General features: G+C 47.4%; 1 protein-coding gene across 7 annotated transcripts in view; it reads right to left on the reverse strand.

The window, feature by feature from the left end:
• The window catches only part of b3gntl1 (UDP-GlcNAc:betaGal beta-1,3-N-acetylglucosaminyltransferase-like 1), a 54,625-nt gene extending 41,777 nt beyond the window's left edge, over window positions 1–12,848 (reverse strand). For 2 of the 7 annotated variants that reach the window (XM_042314546.1, XM_042314547.1), the window contains exons 1-6: window positions 12,701–12,846; window positions 12,327–12,464; window positions 8,534–8,650; window positions 8,008–8,107; window positions 7,503–7,522; window positions 7,417–7,461 (exon numbers count right to left, since the gene is read on the reverse strand). In XM_042314546.1, coding sequence (XP_042170480.1) covers window positions 7,417–7,461; window positions 7,503–7,522; window positions 8,008–8,107; window positions 8,534–8,650; window positions 12,327–12,464 — 420 coding nt within the window. In that variant the 5' untranslated portion in view covers window positions 12,701–12,846. The other 5 variants (XM_042314548.1, XM_042314549.1, XM_042314545.1 and 2 more) reach the window with 5 other exon arrangements.
• Between the last annotated feature and the right edge of the window lie 598 nt (window positions 12,849–13,446).

Genomic DNA, 13,446 nt, shown 5'->3' on the forward strand with positions numbered 1-13,446 from the left:
TGCACGCTGACTGTTTCTACACGCTGACTGTTTCTACACGCTGACTGTTTCTGCACGCTGACTGTTTCTACACGCTGACTGTTTCTGCACGCTGACTGTTTCTGCACGCTGACTGTTTCTACGCGCTGTTTCTGCACGCTGACTGTTTCTGCGCGCTGACTGTTTCTGCACGCTGACTGTTTCTGCGCGCTGACTGTTTCTGCACGCTGACTGTTTCTGCGCGCTGACTGTTTCTGCGCGCTGACTGTTTCTGCGCGCTGACTGTTTCTGCACGCTGACTGTTTCTGCACGCTGACTGTTTCTGCGCGCTGACTGTTTCTGCACGCTGACTGTTTCTGCGCGCTGACTGTTTCTGCGCGCTGACTGTTTCTGCACGCCGACTGTTTCTGCACGCCGACTGTTTCTGCACGCTGACTGTTTCTACACACTGACTGTTTCTGCACACTGACTGTTTCTACACGCTGACTGTTTCTACACACTGACTGTTTCTGCACGCTGACTGTTTCTGCACGCTGACTGTTTCTGCACGCTGACTGTTTCTACACGCTGACTGTTTCTACACGCTGACTGTTTCTGCACACTGACTGTTTCTACACGCTGACTGTTTCTGCACGCTGACTGTTTCTACACGCTGACTGTTTCTGCGCGCTGACTGTTTCTGCGCGCTGACTGTTTCTGCGCGCTGACTGTTTCTGCACGCTGACTGTTTCTGCACGCTGACTGTTTCTGCGCGCTGACTGTTTCTGCACGCTGACTGTTTCTGCGCGCTGACTGTTTCTGCGCGCTGACTGTTTCTGCACGCCGACTGTTTCTGCACGCCGACTGTTTCTGCACGCTGACTGTTTCTACACACTGACTGTTTCTGCACACTGACTGTTTCTACACGCTGACTGTTTCTACACACTGACTGTTTCTGCACGCTGACTGTTTCTGCACGCTGACTGTTTCTGCACGCTGACTGTTTCTACACGCTGACTGTTTCTACACGCTGACTGTTTCTGCACACTGACTGTTTCTACACGCTGACTGTTTCTGCACGCTGACTGTTTCTACACGCTGACTGTTTCTACACGCTGACTGTTTCTACACGCTGACTGTTTCAGCACGCTGACTGTTTCTACACGCTGACTGTTTCTACACGCTGACTGTTTCTGCACGCTGACTGTTTCTACACGCTGACTGTTTCTGCACGCTGACTGTTTCTGCACGCTGACTGTTTCTACACGCTGTTTCTGCACGCTGACTGTTTCTGCGCGCTGACTGTTTCTGCACGCTGACTGTTTCTGCACGCTGACTGTTTCTGCACGCTGACTGTTTCTACATGCTGACTGTTTCTGCACGCTGACTGTTTCTACACGCTGACTGTTTCTACACGCTGACTGTTTCTGCACGCTGACTGTTTCTACACGCTGACTGTTTCTGCACGCTGACTGTTTCTACACGCTGACTGTTTCTACACGCTGACTGTTTCTGCACGCTGACTGTTTCTACACGCTGACTGTTTCTGCACGCTGACTGTTTCTGCACGCTGACTGTTTCTACACGCTGTTTCTGCGCGCTGACTGTTTCTGCAGGCTGACTGTTTCTACACGCTGACTGTTTCTACACGCTGACTGTTTCTGCGCGCTGACTGTTTCTGCACGCCGACTGTTTCTGCACGCCGACTGTTTCTGCACGCTGACTGTTTCTACACACTGACTGTTTCTGCACACTGACTGTTTCTACACGCTGACTGTTTCTACACACTGACTGTTTCTACACGCTGACTGTTTCTGCACGCTGACTGTTTCTACACGCTGACTGTTTCTACACGCTGACTGTTTCTACACGCTGACTGTTTCAGCACGCTGACTGTTTCTACACGCTGACTGTTTCTACACGCTGACTGTTTCTGCACGCTGACTGTTTCTACACGCTGACTGTTTCTGCACGCTGACTGTTTCTGCACGCTGACTGTTTCTACACGCTGTTTCTGCACGCTGACTGTTTCTGCGCGCTGACTGTTTCTGCACGCTGACTGTTTCTGCGCGCTGACTGTTTCTGCACGCTGACTGTTTCTGCGCGCTGACTGTTTCTGCACGCTGACTGTTTCTGCACACTGACTGTTTCTACACGCTGACTGTTTCTACACGCTGACTGTTTCTACACACTGACTGTTTCTGCACGCTGACTGTTTCTACACGCTGACTGTTTCTACACACTGACTGTTTCTGCACGCTGACTGTTTCTACATGCTGACTGTTTCTGCACGCTGACTGTTTCTACACGCTGACTGTTTCTACACGCTGACTGTTTCTGCACGCTGACTGTTTCTACACACGCTGACTGTTTCTGCACGCTGACTGTTTCTACACGCTGACTGTTTCTACACGCTGACTGTTTCTGCACGCTGACTGTTTCTACACGCTGACTGTTTCTGCACGCTGACTGTTTCTGCACGCTGACTGTTTCTACGCGCTGTTTCTGCACGCTGACTGTTTCTGCGCGCTGACTGTTTCTGCACGCTGACTGTTTCTGCGCGCTGACTGTTTCTGCACGCTGACTGTTTCTGCGCGCTGACTGTTTCTGCGCGCTGACTGTTTCTGCGCGCTGACTGTTTCTGCGCGCTGACTGTTTCTGCACGCTGACTGTTTCTGCGCGCTGACTGTTTCTGCGCGCTGACTGTTTCTGCACGCCGACTGTTTCTGCACGCCGACTGTTTCTGCACGCTGACTGTTTCTACACACTGACTGTTTCTGCACACTGACTGTTTCTACACGCTGACTGTTTCTACACACTGACTGTTTCTGCACGCTGACTGTTTCTGCACGCTGACTGTTTCTGCACGCTGACTGTTTCTACACGCTGACTGTTTCTACACGCTGACTGTTTCTGCACACTGACTGTTTCTACACGCTGACTGTTTCTGCACGCTGACTGTTTCTACACGCTGACTGTTTCTGCGCGCTGACTGTTTCTGCGCGCTGACTGTTTCTGCGCGCTGACTGTTTCTGCACGCTGACTGTTTCTGCACGCTGACTGTTTCTGCGCGCTGACTGTTTCTGCACGCTGACTGTTTCTGCGCGCTGACTGTTTCTGCGCGCTGACTGTTTCTGCACGCCGACTGTTTCTGCACGCCGACTGTTTCTGCACGCTGACTGTTTCTACACACTGACTGTTTCTGCACACTGACTGTTTCTACACGCTGACTGTTTCTACACACTGACTGTTTCTGCACGCTGACTGTTTCTGCACGCTGACTGTTTCTGCACGCTGACTGTTTCTACACGCTGACTGTTTCTACACGCTGACTGTTTCTGCACACTGACTGTTTCTACACGCTGACTGTTTCTGCACGCTGACTGTTTCTACACGCTGACTGTTTCTACACGCTGACTGTTTCTACACGCTGACTGTTTCAGCACGCTGACTGTTTCTACACGCTGACTGTTTCTACACGCTGACTGTTTCTGCACGCTGACTGTTTCTACACGCTGACTGTTTCTGCACGCTGACTGTTTCTGCACGCTGACTGTTTCTACACGCTGTTTCTGCACGCTGACTGTTTCTGCGCGCTGACTGTTTCTGCACGCTGACTGTTTCTGCACGCTGACTGTTTCTGCACGCTGACTGTTTCTACATGCTGACTGTTTCTGCACGCTGACTGTTTCTACACGCTGACTGTTTCTACACGCTGACTGTTTCTGCACGCTGACTGTTTCTACACGCTGACTGTTTCTGCACGCTGACTGTTTCTACACGCTGACTGTTTCTACACGCTGACTGTTTCTGCACGCTGACTGTTTCTACACGCTGACTGTTTCTGCACGCTGACTGTTTCTGCACGCTGACTGTTTCTACACGCTGTTTCTGCGCGCTGACTGTTTCTGCAGGCTGACTGTTTCTACACGCTGACTGTTTCTACACGCTGACTGTTTCTGCGCGCTGACTGTTTCTGCACGCCGACTGTTTCTGCACGCCGACTGTTTCTGCACGCTGACTGTTTCTACACACTGACTGTTTCTGCACACTGACTGTTTCTACACGCTGACTGTTTCTACACACTGACTGTTTCTGCACGCTGACTGTTTCTGCACGCTGACTGTTTCTGCACGCTGACTGTTTCTACACGCTGACTGTTTCTACACGCTGACTGTTTCTGCACACTGACTGTTTCTACACGCTGACTGTTTCTGCACGCTGACTGTTTCTACACGCTGACTGTTTCTACACGCTGACTGTTTCTACACGCTGACTGTTTCACTGCACGCTGACTGTTTCTACACGCTGACTGTTTCTACACGCTGACTGTTTCTGCACGCTGACTGTTTCTACACGCTGACTGTTTCTGCACGCTGACTGTTTCTGCACGCTGACTGTTTCTACACGCTGTTTCTGCACGCTGCACGCTGACTGTTTCTGCGCGCTGACTGTTTCTGCACGCTGACTGTTTCTGCACGCTGACTGTTTCTGCACGCTGACTGTTTCTACATGCTGACTGTTTCTGCACGCTGACTGTTTCTACACGCTGACTGTTTCTACACGCTGACTGTTTCTGCACGCTGACTGTTTCTACACGCTGACTGTTTCTGCACGCTGACTGTTTCTACACGCTGACTGTTTCTACACGCTGACTGTTTCTGCACGCTGACTGTTTCTACACGCTGACTGTTTCTGCACGCTGACTGTTTCTGCACGCTGACTGTTTCTGCACGCTGACTGTTTCTACACGCTGTTTCTGCGCGCTGACTGTTTCTGCAGGCTGACTGTTTCTACACGCTGACTGTTTCTACACGCTGACTGTTTCTGCGCGCTGACTGTTTCTGCACGCTGACTGTTTCTACACACTGTTTCTGCGCGCTGACTGTTTCTGCAGGCTGACTGTTTCTGCGCGCTGACTGTTTCTGCGCGCTGACTGTTTCTGCACGCTGACTGTTTCTGCGCGCTGACTGTTTCTGCACACTGACTGTTTCTGCATGCTGACTGTTTCTGCACACTGACTGTTTCTTCACAGTGACTGCTTCTTTCTGCACGCTGACTGGCTACACAGAAACAGGCAAACAGAAACAGTCACACAGAAACAGGCACACAGAAACAGGCAAACAGAAACAGTCACACAGAAACAGGCACACAGAAACAGGCACACAGAAACAGGCACACAGAAACAGGCACACAGAAACAGGCACACAGAAACAGGCACACAGAAACAGGCAAACAGAAACAGGCACACAGAAACAGGCACACAGAAACAGGCAAACAGAAACAGGCACACAGAAACAGGCAAACAGAAACAGGCACAGAGAAACAGGCACACAGAAACAGGCACACAGAAACAGGCAAACAGAAACAGGCACACAGAAACAGGCACACAGAAACAGGCAAACAGAAACAGGCACACAGAAACAGGCACACAGAAACAGGCAAACAGAAACAGGCACACAGAAACAGGCACACAGAAACAGGCAAACAGAAACAGTCACACAGAAACAGGCACACAGAAACAGGCACACAGAAACAGGCACACAGAAACAGGCAAACAGAAACAGGCACACAGAAACAGGCACACAGAAACAGGCACACAGAAACAGGCAAACAGAAACAGGCACACAGAAACAGGCACACAGAAACAGGCACACAGAAACAGGCACACAGAAACAGGCACACAGAAACAGGCAAACAGAAACAGGCACAGAGAAACAGGCACACAGAAACAGGCACACAGAAACAGGCAAACAGAAACAGGCACACAGAAACAGGCACACAGAAACAGGCAAACAGAAACAGGCACACAGAAACAGGCACACAGAAACAGGCAAACAGAAACAGGCACACAGAAACAGGCACACAGAAACAGGCAAACAGAAACAGTCACACAGAAACAGGCACACAGAAACAGGCACACAGAAACAGGCACACAGAAACAGGCACACAGAAACAGGCACACAGAAACAGGCACACAGAAACAGGCAAACAGAAACAGGCACACAGAAACAGGCACACAGAAACAGGCACACAGAAACAGGCACACAGAAACAGGCACACAGAAACAGGCACACAGAAACAGGCACACAGAAACAGGCAAACAGAAACAGGCACACAGAAACAGGCACACAGAAACAGGCACACAGAAACAGGCACACAGAAACAGGCACACAGAAACAGGCAAACAGAAACAGGCACACAGAAACAGGCAAACAGAAACAGGCACACAGAAACAGGCACACAGAAACAGGCACACAGAAACAGGCACCCCTGCTGCATTCTCTTCATGCATTATGAGAAACTAATTCCACTTAACTACTATTCTAATGAGCTCAATACATTTAACTTCCTGTTCTCAGTCCAGAGGCTCAGCCAATCATTTCGATGTGAGACACCCCACCCCCCAAAAAATGTTTTCACTCCGGATCTGCCCGACTCATTCTATTAAACTCTGAGAGGGCGGAGAGGATAATATTTAGAGAGATACTGAACTCTATTTGACCATTTAATTATATTTCTAGAGGAACGGTCTGATTTTTATCACCGTTCTCTTTCAACTCTGTTTCAGCCCAGTCGGGATAAGAAAGAGTCTCATTTCAGGAATTATGCTTTTTTTGGGGCACAGAACAGCCCCAGGCATCTTAGACACACACACACACACACACACACACACACACACACACACACACACACACATGGCGGGGGCCAGAACTCGTGACTATAATTCAGTTCCATATTTTGTATTTTTTGTGCGTCACAAGACAGAGCATATCCGAGTGTGTGAGTGTGTGTGTGTGTGTGCGATGTCCCTGGCTGCGATGTCTCTGGTTAGTGCTTTGGTTCTCTTGCTCTCAGATGTGCACCAATGGAATGGCCTGAAATGTAAAAACTCCGCCCACCTCTGGCACCGGGCCATGAAAAACAAACTCGCTCATTGACACCGGTAACATGCAGTGGAGCTTAGGCTCATTTAACAATTACTAAGTGTAACACACACACACAAACACACACTCTAACACAAACACACACACACTCTAACACAAACACTCACACAGACTGGAGTCTCAGTCCTCATGTTATACTGACAGCTCTGTCAAACATTTACTCTGATACAGTACCCACCTGTTATATAGCCTGTGTGTGTGTGTGTGTGTGTGTGTGTGTGTGTGTGTGAGTGTGTGTGTGTGTGTGTGTGAGTGAGTGAGTGAGTGTGTGTGTGTGGTACTAAACGTGGCCCAGATGTGTCAGACAGCAGCAGCTAGAGCATGACGATGACTCCCTCCAGACCTCTACACACACACACACACACACACACACACACACACACACACACACACACACACACACATATACTTTCTCACTCTACCTCTCTCTCCCACATACTGACACACACATTATCTCACAGACAAACACACAGGAGACAGGTTAACATAAACACGTTGTGTTGTGACTCACAGCGTCCTGAAAGCAGAGGTACTTTCCTGAGCTCTGAGACACAGCCTGGTTCTGGCATGACCCACAGCCTGGTTCTTGGACACAGCCTGGTTCTTGGCATGACCCACTGGAGGAGAGGAGATCAACATGGGGCCTGTTACAATACACACACACCTAGCATACACACACCTCACACACACACACACCTCACACGCACACCTCACACACACCTCACACACACACACCTCACACACACACACCTCACACACACACACCTCACACACACACACCTCACACACACACACCTAGCATACACACACCTAGCATACACACACCTCATACACGCACACCTCATACACACACACCTCATACACACACACCTAGCATACACACACACCTAGCATACACACCTAGCATACACACACACCTAGCATACACACACCTAGCATACACACACACACCTAGCATACACACACCACACACACCTCGCTTACACACACACACTTCGCTTACACACACACACTTCGCTTACACACACATCGCTTACACACACATCGCTTACACACACATCGCTTACACACACACACACACACCTTGCGTTCGTACACTTACCTCCCCTGGGTTGGGCGGAGTCATGGCCAGAGATCACCATGGAAACACCTCTCCTTTCCAGCCTCTCCCTCCATCCCTCCACTATCGCTCTGGAACCATCCTGACACACACACAACACATACACACACGTATGTAACTCACAGTGCTGTAGCATTAGTAGTACTGTAGTAGTACTATAGTAGTATTCAATAACTCACAGTGCTGTAGTATTGGTACTATTGTAGTAGTACTGTAGTAGTATTCTGATAACTCACAGTGCGGTAGTATTATTAGTACTGTAGTAGTATTCTAGTAACTCACAGTGCGGTAGTATTAGTAGTACTGTAGTAGTACTATTGTAGTATTCTAGTAACTCACAGTGAAGTAGTATGAGTAGTACTGCAGTAGTAGTATAGTAGTATTCTAGTAACTCAGTGCAGTAGTATGAGTAGTATTGCAGTAGTACTATAGTAGTACTATAGTAACTCACAGTGCGGTAGTATTAGTAGTACTGCAGTAGTACTATAGTAGTATTCTAGTAACTCACAGTGCTGGCGTCATCGTAGACAGACAGTTCCATAGAGCCAGTGTAGTCCTGGTCCACAATCCCCTGCAGACACTCATCCAGCCAGCAGGAGGCGTTATGCACTGGTATGACTATAGACTAGAGACAGGAGGAAGGGTTATACACTGGTATGACTATAGACTAGAGACAGGAGGGGTTATACACTGGTATGACTATAGACTAGAGACAGGAGGAGGGGTTATACACTGGTATGACTATAGACTAGAGACAGGAGGAGGGGTTATACACTGGTATGACTATAGACTAGAGACAGGAGGGGTTATACACTGGTATGACTATAGACTAGAGACAGGAGGGGTTATACACTGGTATGACTATAGACTACAGACAGGAGGGGTTATACACTGGTATGACTATAGACTAGAGACAGGAGGGGTTATACACTGGTATGACTATAGACTAGAGACAGGAGGGGTTATACACTGGTATGACTATAGACTAGAGACAGGGAGGGGGGTTATACACTGGTATGACTATAGACTAGAGACAGGAGGAGGGGTTATACACTGGTATGACTATAGACTAGAGACAGGAGGAGGGGTTATACACTGGTATGACTATAGACTAGAGACAGGAGGAGGGGTTATACACTGGTATGACTATAGACTAGAGACAGGAGGAGGGGTTATACACTGGTATGACTATAGACTAGAGACAGGAGGGGGGGGTTATACACTGGTATGACTATAGACTAGAGACAGGAGGAGGGGTTATACACTGGTATGACTATAGACTAGAGACAGGAGGGGTTATACACTGGTATGACTACAGACTAGAGACAGGAGGGGTTATACACTGGTATGACTATAGACTTGAGACAGGAGGGGGTTAAACACTGGTATGACTATAGACTAGAGACAGGAGGGGGGTTAAACACTGGTATGACTATAGACTAGAGACAGGAGGGGGGTTATACACTGGTATGACTATAGACTAGAGACAGGAGGAGGGGTTATACACTGGTATGACTATAGACTAGAGACAGGAGGGGTTATACACTGGTATGACTACAGACTAGAGACAGGAGGGGTTATACACTGGTATGACTATAGACTAGAGACAGGAGGGGGGTTATACACTGGTATGACTATAGACTAGAGAAAGGAGGGGTTATACACTGGTATGACTATAGACTAGAGACAGGAGGAGGGGTTATACACTGGTATGACTATAGACTAGAGACAGGAGGAGGGGTTATACACTGGTATGACTATAGACTACAGACAGGAGGAGGGGTTATACACTGGTATGACTATAGACTAGAGACAGGAGGGGTTATACATTGGTATGACTATAGACTAGAGACAGGAAGGGTTATACACTGGTATGACTATAGACTAGAGACAGGAGGAGGGGTTATACACTGGTATGACTATAGACTAGAGACAGGAGGAAGGGTTATACACTGGTATGACTATAGACTACAGACAGGAGGGGTTATACACTGGTATGACTATAGACTAGAGACAGGAGGAGGGTTTATACACTGGTATGACTATAGACTAGAGACAGGAGGGGTTATACACTGGTATGACTATAGACTAGAGACAGGAGGGGGTTATACACTGGTATGACTATAGACTAGAGACAGGAGGGGTTATACACTGGTATGACTATAGACTAGAGACAGGAGGGGTTATACACTGGTATGACTATAGACTAGAGACAGGAGGGGGTTATACACTGGTATGACTATAGACTAGAGACAGGAGGAGGGGTTATACACTGGTATGACTATAGACTAGAGACAGGAGGAGGGGTTATACACTGGTATGACTATAGACTAGAGACAGGAGGGGTTATACACTGGTATGACTATAGACTAGAGACAGGAGGAGGGTTATGCACTGGTATGACTATAGACTAGAGACAGGAGGGGTTATACACTGGTATGACTATAGACTAGAGACAGGAGGGGTTATACACTGGTATGACTATAGACTAGAGACAGGAGGGGTTATACACTGGTATGACTATAGACTAGAGACAGGAGGGGTTATACACTGGTATGACTATAGACTACAGACAGGAGGGGTTATACACTGGTATGACTATAGACTAGAGACAGGAGGGGTTATACACTGGTATGACTATAGACTAGAGACAGGAGGGGTTATACACTGGTATGACTATAGACTACAGACAGGAAGGGTTATACACTGGTATGACTATAGACTAGAGACAGGAGGGGTTATACACTGGTATGACTATAGACTAGAGACAGACAGGAGGGGTTATACACTGGTATGACTATAGACTAGAGACAGGAGGGGTTATACACTGGTATGACTATAGACTAGAGACAGGAGGGGTTATACACTGGTATGACTATAGACTACAGACAGGAGGGTTATACACTGGTATGACTATAGACTAGAGGAGGGGTTATGCACTGGTATGACTATAGACTAGAGACAGGAGGGGTTATACACTGGTATGACTATAGACTACAGACAGGAGGGGTTATACACTGGTATGACTATAGACTAGAGACAGGAGGAGGGGTTATACACTGGTATGACTATAGACTAGAGACAGGAGGAAGGGTTATACACTGGTATGACTATAGACTAGAGACAGGAGGGGTTATACACTGGTATGACTATAGACTAGAGACAGGAGGAGGGGTTATACACTGGTATGACTATAGACTAGAGACAGGAGGAGGGTTTATACACTGGTATGACTATAGACTAGAGACAGGAGGGGTTATACACTGGTATGACTATAGACTAGAGACAGGAGGAGGGGTTATACACTGGTATGACTATAGACTAGAGACAGGAGGGGTTATACACTGGTATGACTATAGACTAGAGACAGGAGGGGTTATACACTGGTATGACTATAGACTACAGACAGGAGGGGTTATACACTGGTATGACTATAGACTAGAGACAGGAGGGGTTATACACTGGTATGACTATAGACTAGAGACAGGAGGAGGGTTATACACTGGTATGACTATAGACTAGAGACAGGAGGGGTTATACACTGGTATGACTATAGACTAGAGACAGACAGGAGGGGTTATACACTGGTATGACTATAGACTAGAGACAGGAGGAGGGGTTATACACTGGTATGACTATAGACTAGAGACAGGAGGGGTTATACACTGGTATGACTATAGACTAGAGACAGGAGGAGGGTTTATACACTGGTATGACTATAGACTAGAGACAGGAGGGGTTATACACTGGTATGACTATAGACTAGAGACAGACAGGAGGGGTTATACACTGGTATGACTATAGACTACAGACAGGAGGGGTTATACACTGGTATGACTATAGAGGAAGAGATTGTGTCAGGCTAGATAATTAATATTAGCCAACGTGCAAACAGGCACCAACCAGATGTGCTGCCACAAAGTAAACAAAAACGCCAATCTGCAATTGCAACATCATTATACATTCTTCATATGAGCTTGTTTTACTCCAATGTTTGTCAGCATTGTAAATGTAAACAAACACTGTATAGCGTTAAAACATGCTTAAAGCTATAATGTGTATATATTGGATGGTCAGTCCTTACATCCAAAGCTCTGTCCGTGAATTTGAGTGGTTACATTTTTCCAGGCCCGGCCCTCAGAATTTTTACAATAACAGAGGCTTTGTTATTGTTTCTACTCCGGATTGACAGACTGGTACATTTTCCATCCGGTCTGGTTATCTAGGCCAGTGAAATGTTCTCTCGTGGACAAACAATGTTGGTTCTGGGTTGTTGCCGAGATTAGTGATATGTCACCTACCACCTCCACGGCCCTGCTTGCCTTCCCCCCTCCACCTCCGACCGACCCATCCTGCGCGCACACCCCCTTGCAGAGCCTCTTGGCGGGGAGAGATTCGGCCTTCTGCCCGTTGGGATGCTCCAGTGAACAGGTACTCATCTGAACAAACAAGGAAGACACGATAAAAACACGCTTTTTTTGCCGAAAACTGGCTAGCGGATTTGAAAGAATGAACGTCGACGGAGAAAGCACACGTGGGATATTTACAGTGATATCTGCTCTTATAGAATGTATGACTTTGCATTCCGATGTTACACTCGTTCTCGAGTGAGCTGCTTTTCATTTGAGCTGTAAACAAACACCAAAATACATTCAAATTTGCTCTCGAAACTTGCCTGGAGGATAGCAGCTCCACTTCCGCAAACAAAGATGATAAATCGCTCATTGGTCGGTTTAAAACGCGGACAAGCTTCTGATTCGCTGTTTCCAATGTTAGTCACACATGACGCAGAATTATTGACGTTCGCTTGGTCCCGCCGACTGCCCCAGTACAAACAGCAGATAAGAATAATTTACAGTCGCCTAGCAACGCAACTATATTACGTTTTAACAGTAAAACAATATCTTATTTTCTTAGGTATTTTTCTTAAAACTGCATTGGAGGTAAGCATTTCACTGTAAGGTCTAAACCTTTTTTATTCAGCGCATGAAATGCTCAGTGTGTGTTTTGATATCGTCCCGTGTCACGTTTAAACAGGCTCATGTCCCCTTCCCATCGGAGCCCAATGCAGTCTCTTGTCCAAGAACAACATGGTTCCTATATGCTGTCTGTCTCATTTCATTTGACAGGTAATCCATCTGTTTGACAGACCAGGTGATTCCGTAGTGATGTATCAAGTTTTAATGTCACGTGCACAAGTACAGGGAAATGCCCTTTCCTGCAGCTCTAACCCCAACAATGCAGTAATCAATAACAATGTAATACTAACACTAATAAGGAAGAACAGGAGATAACAGAATAAGAATAAGGGTGGGGAGCGGGTAGTGTCAGCTGAGATGGATTCTGAGTGTGAAGCGGAGACTTGGATCACAGCTGGGGGATGAGAAACAGACGCTGAGTTATGATTCACTACGGTAGAGA

Source organism: Oncorhynchus tshawytscha, unplaced genomic scaffold (assembly GCF_018296145.1).
Source record: "Oncorhynchus tshawytscha isolate Ot180627B unplaced genomic scaffold, Otsh_v2.0 Un_contig_5561_pilon_pilon, whole genome shotgun sequence".
NCBI lineage: Eukaryota > Metazoa > Chordata > Actinopteri > Salmoniformes > Salmonidae > Oncorhynchus > Oncorhynchus tshawytscha.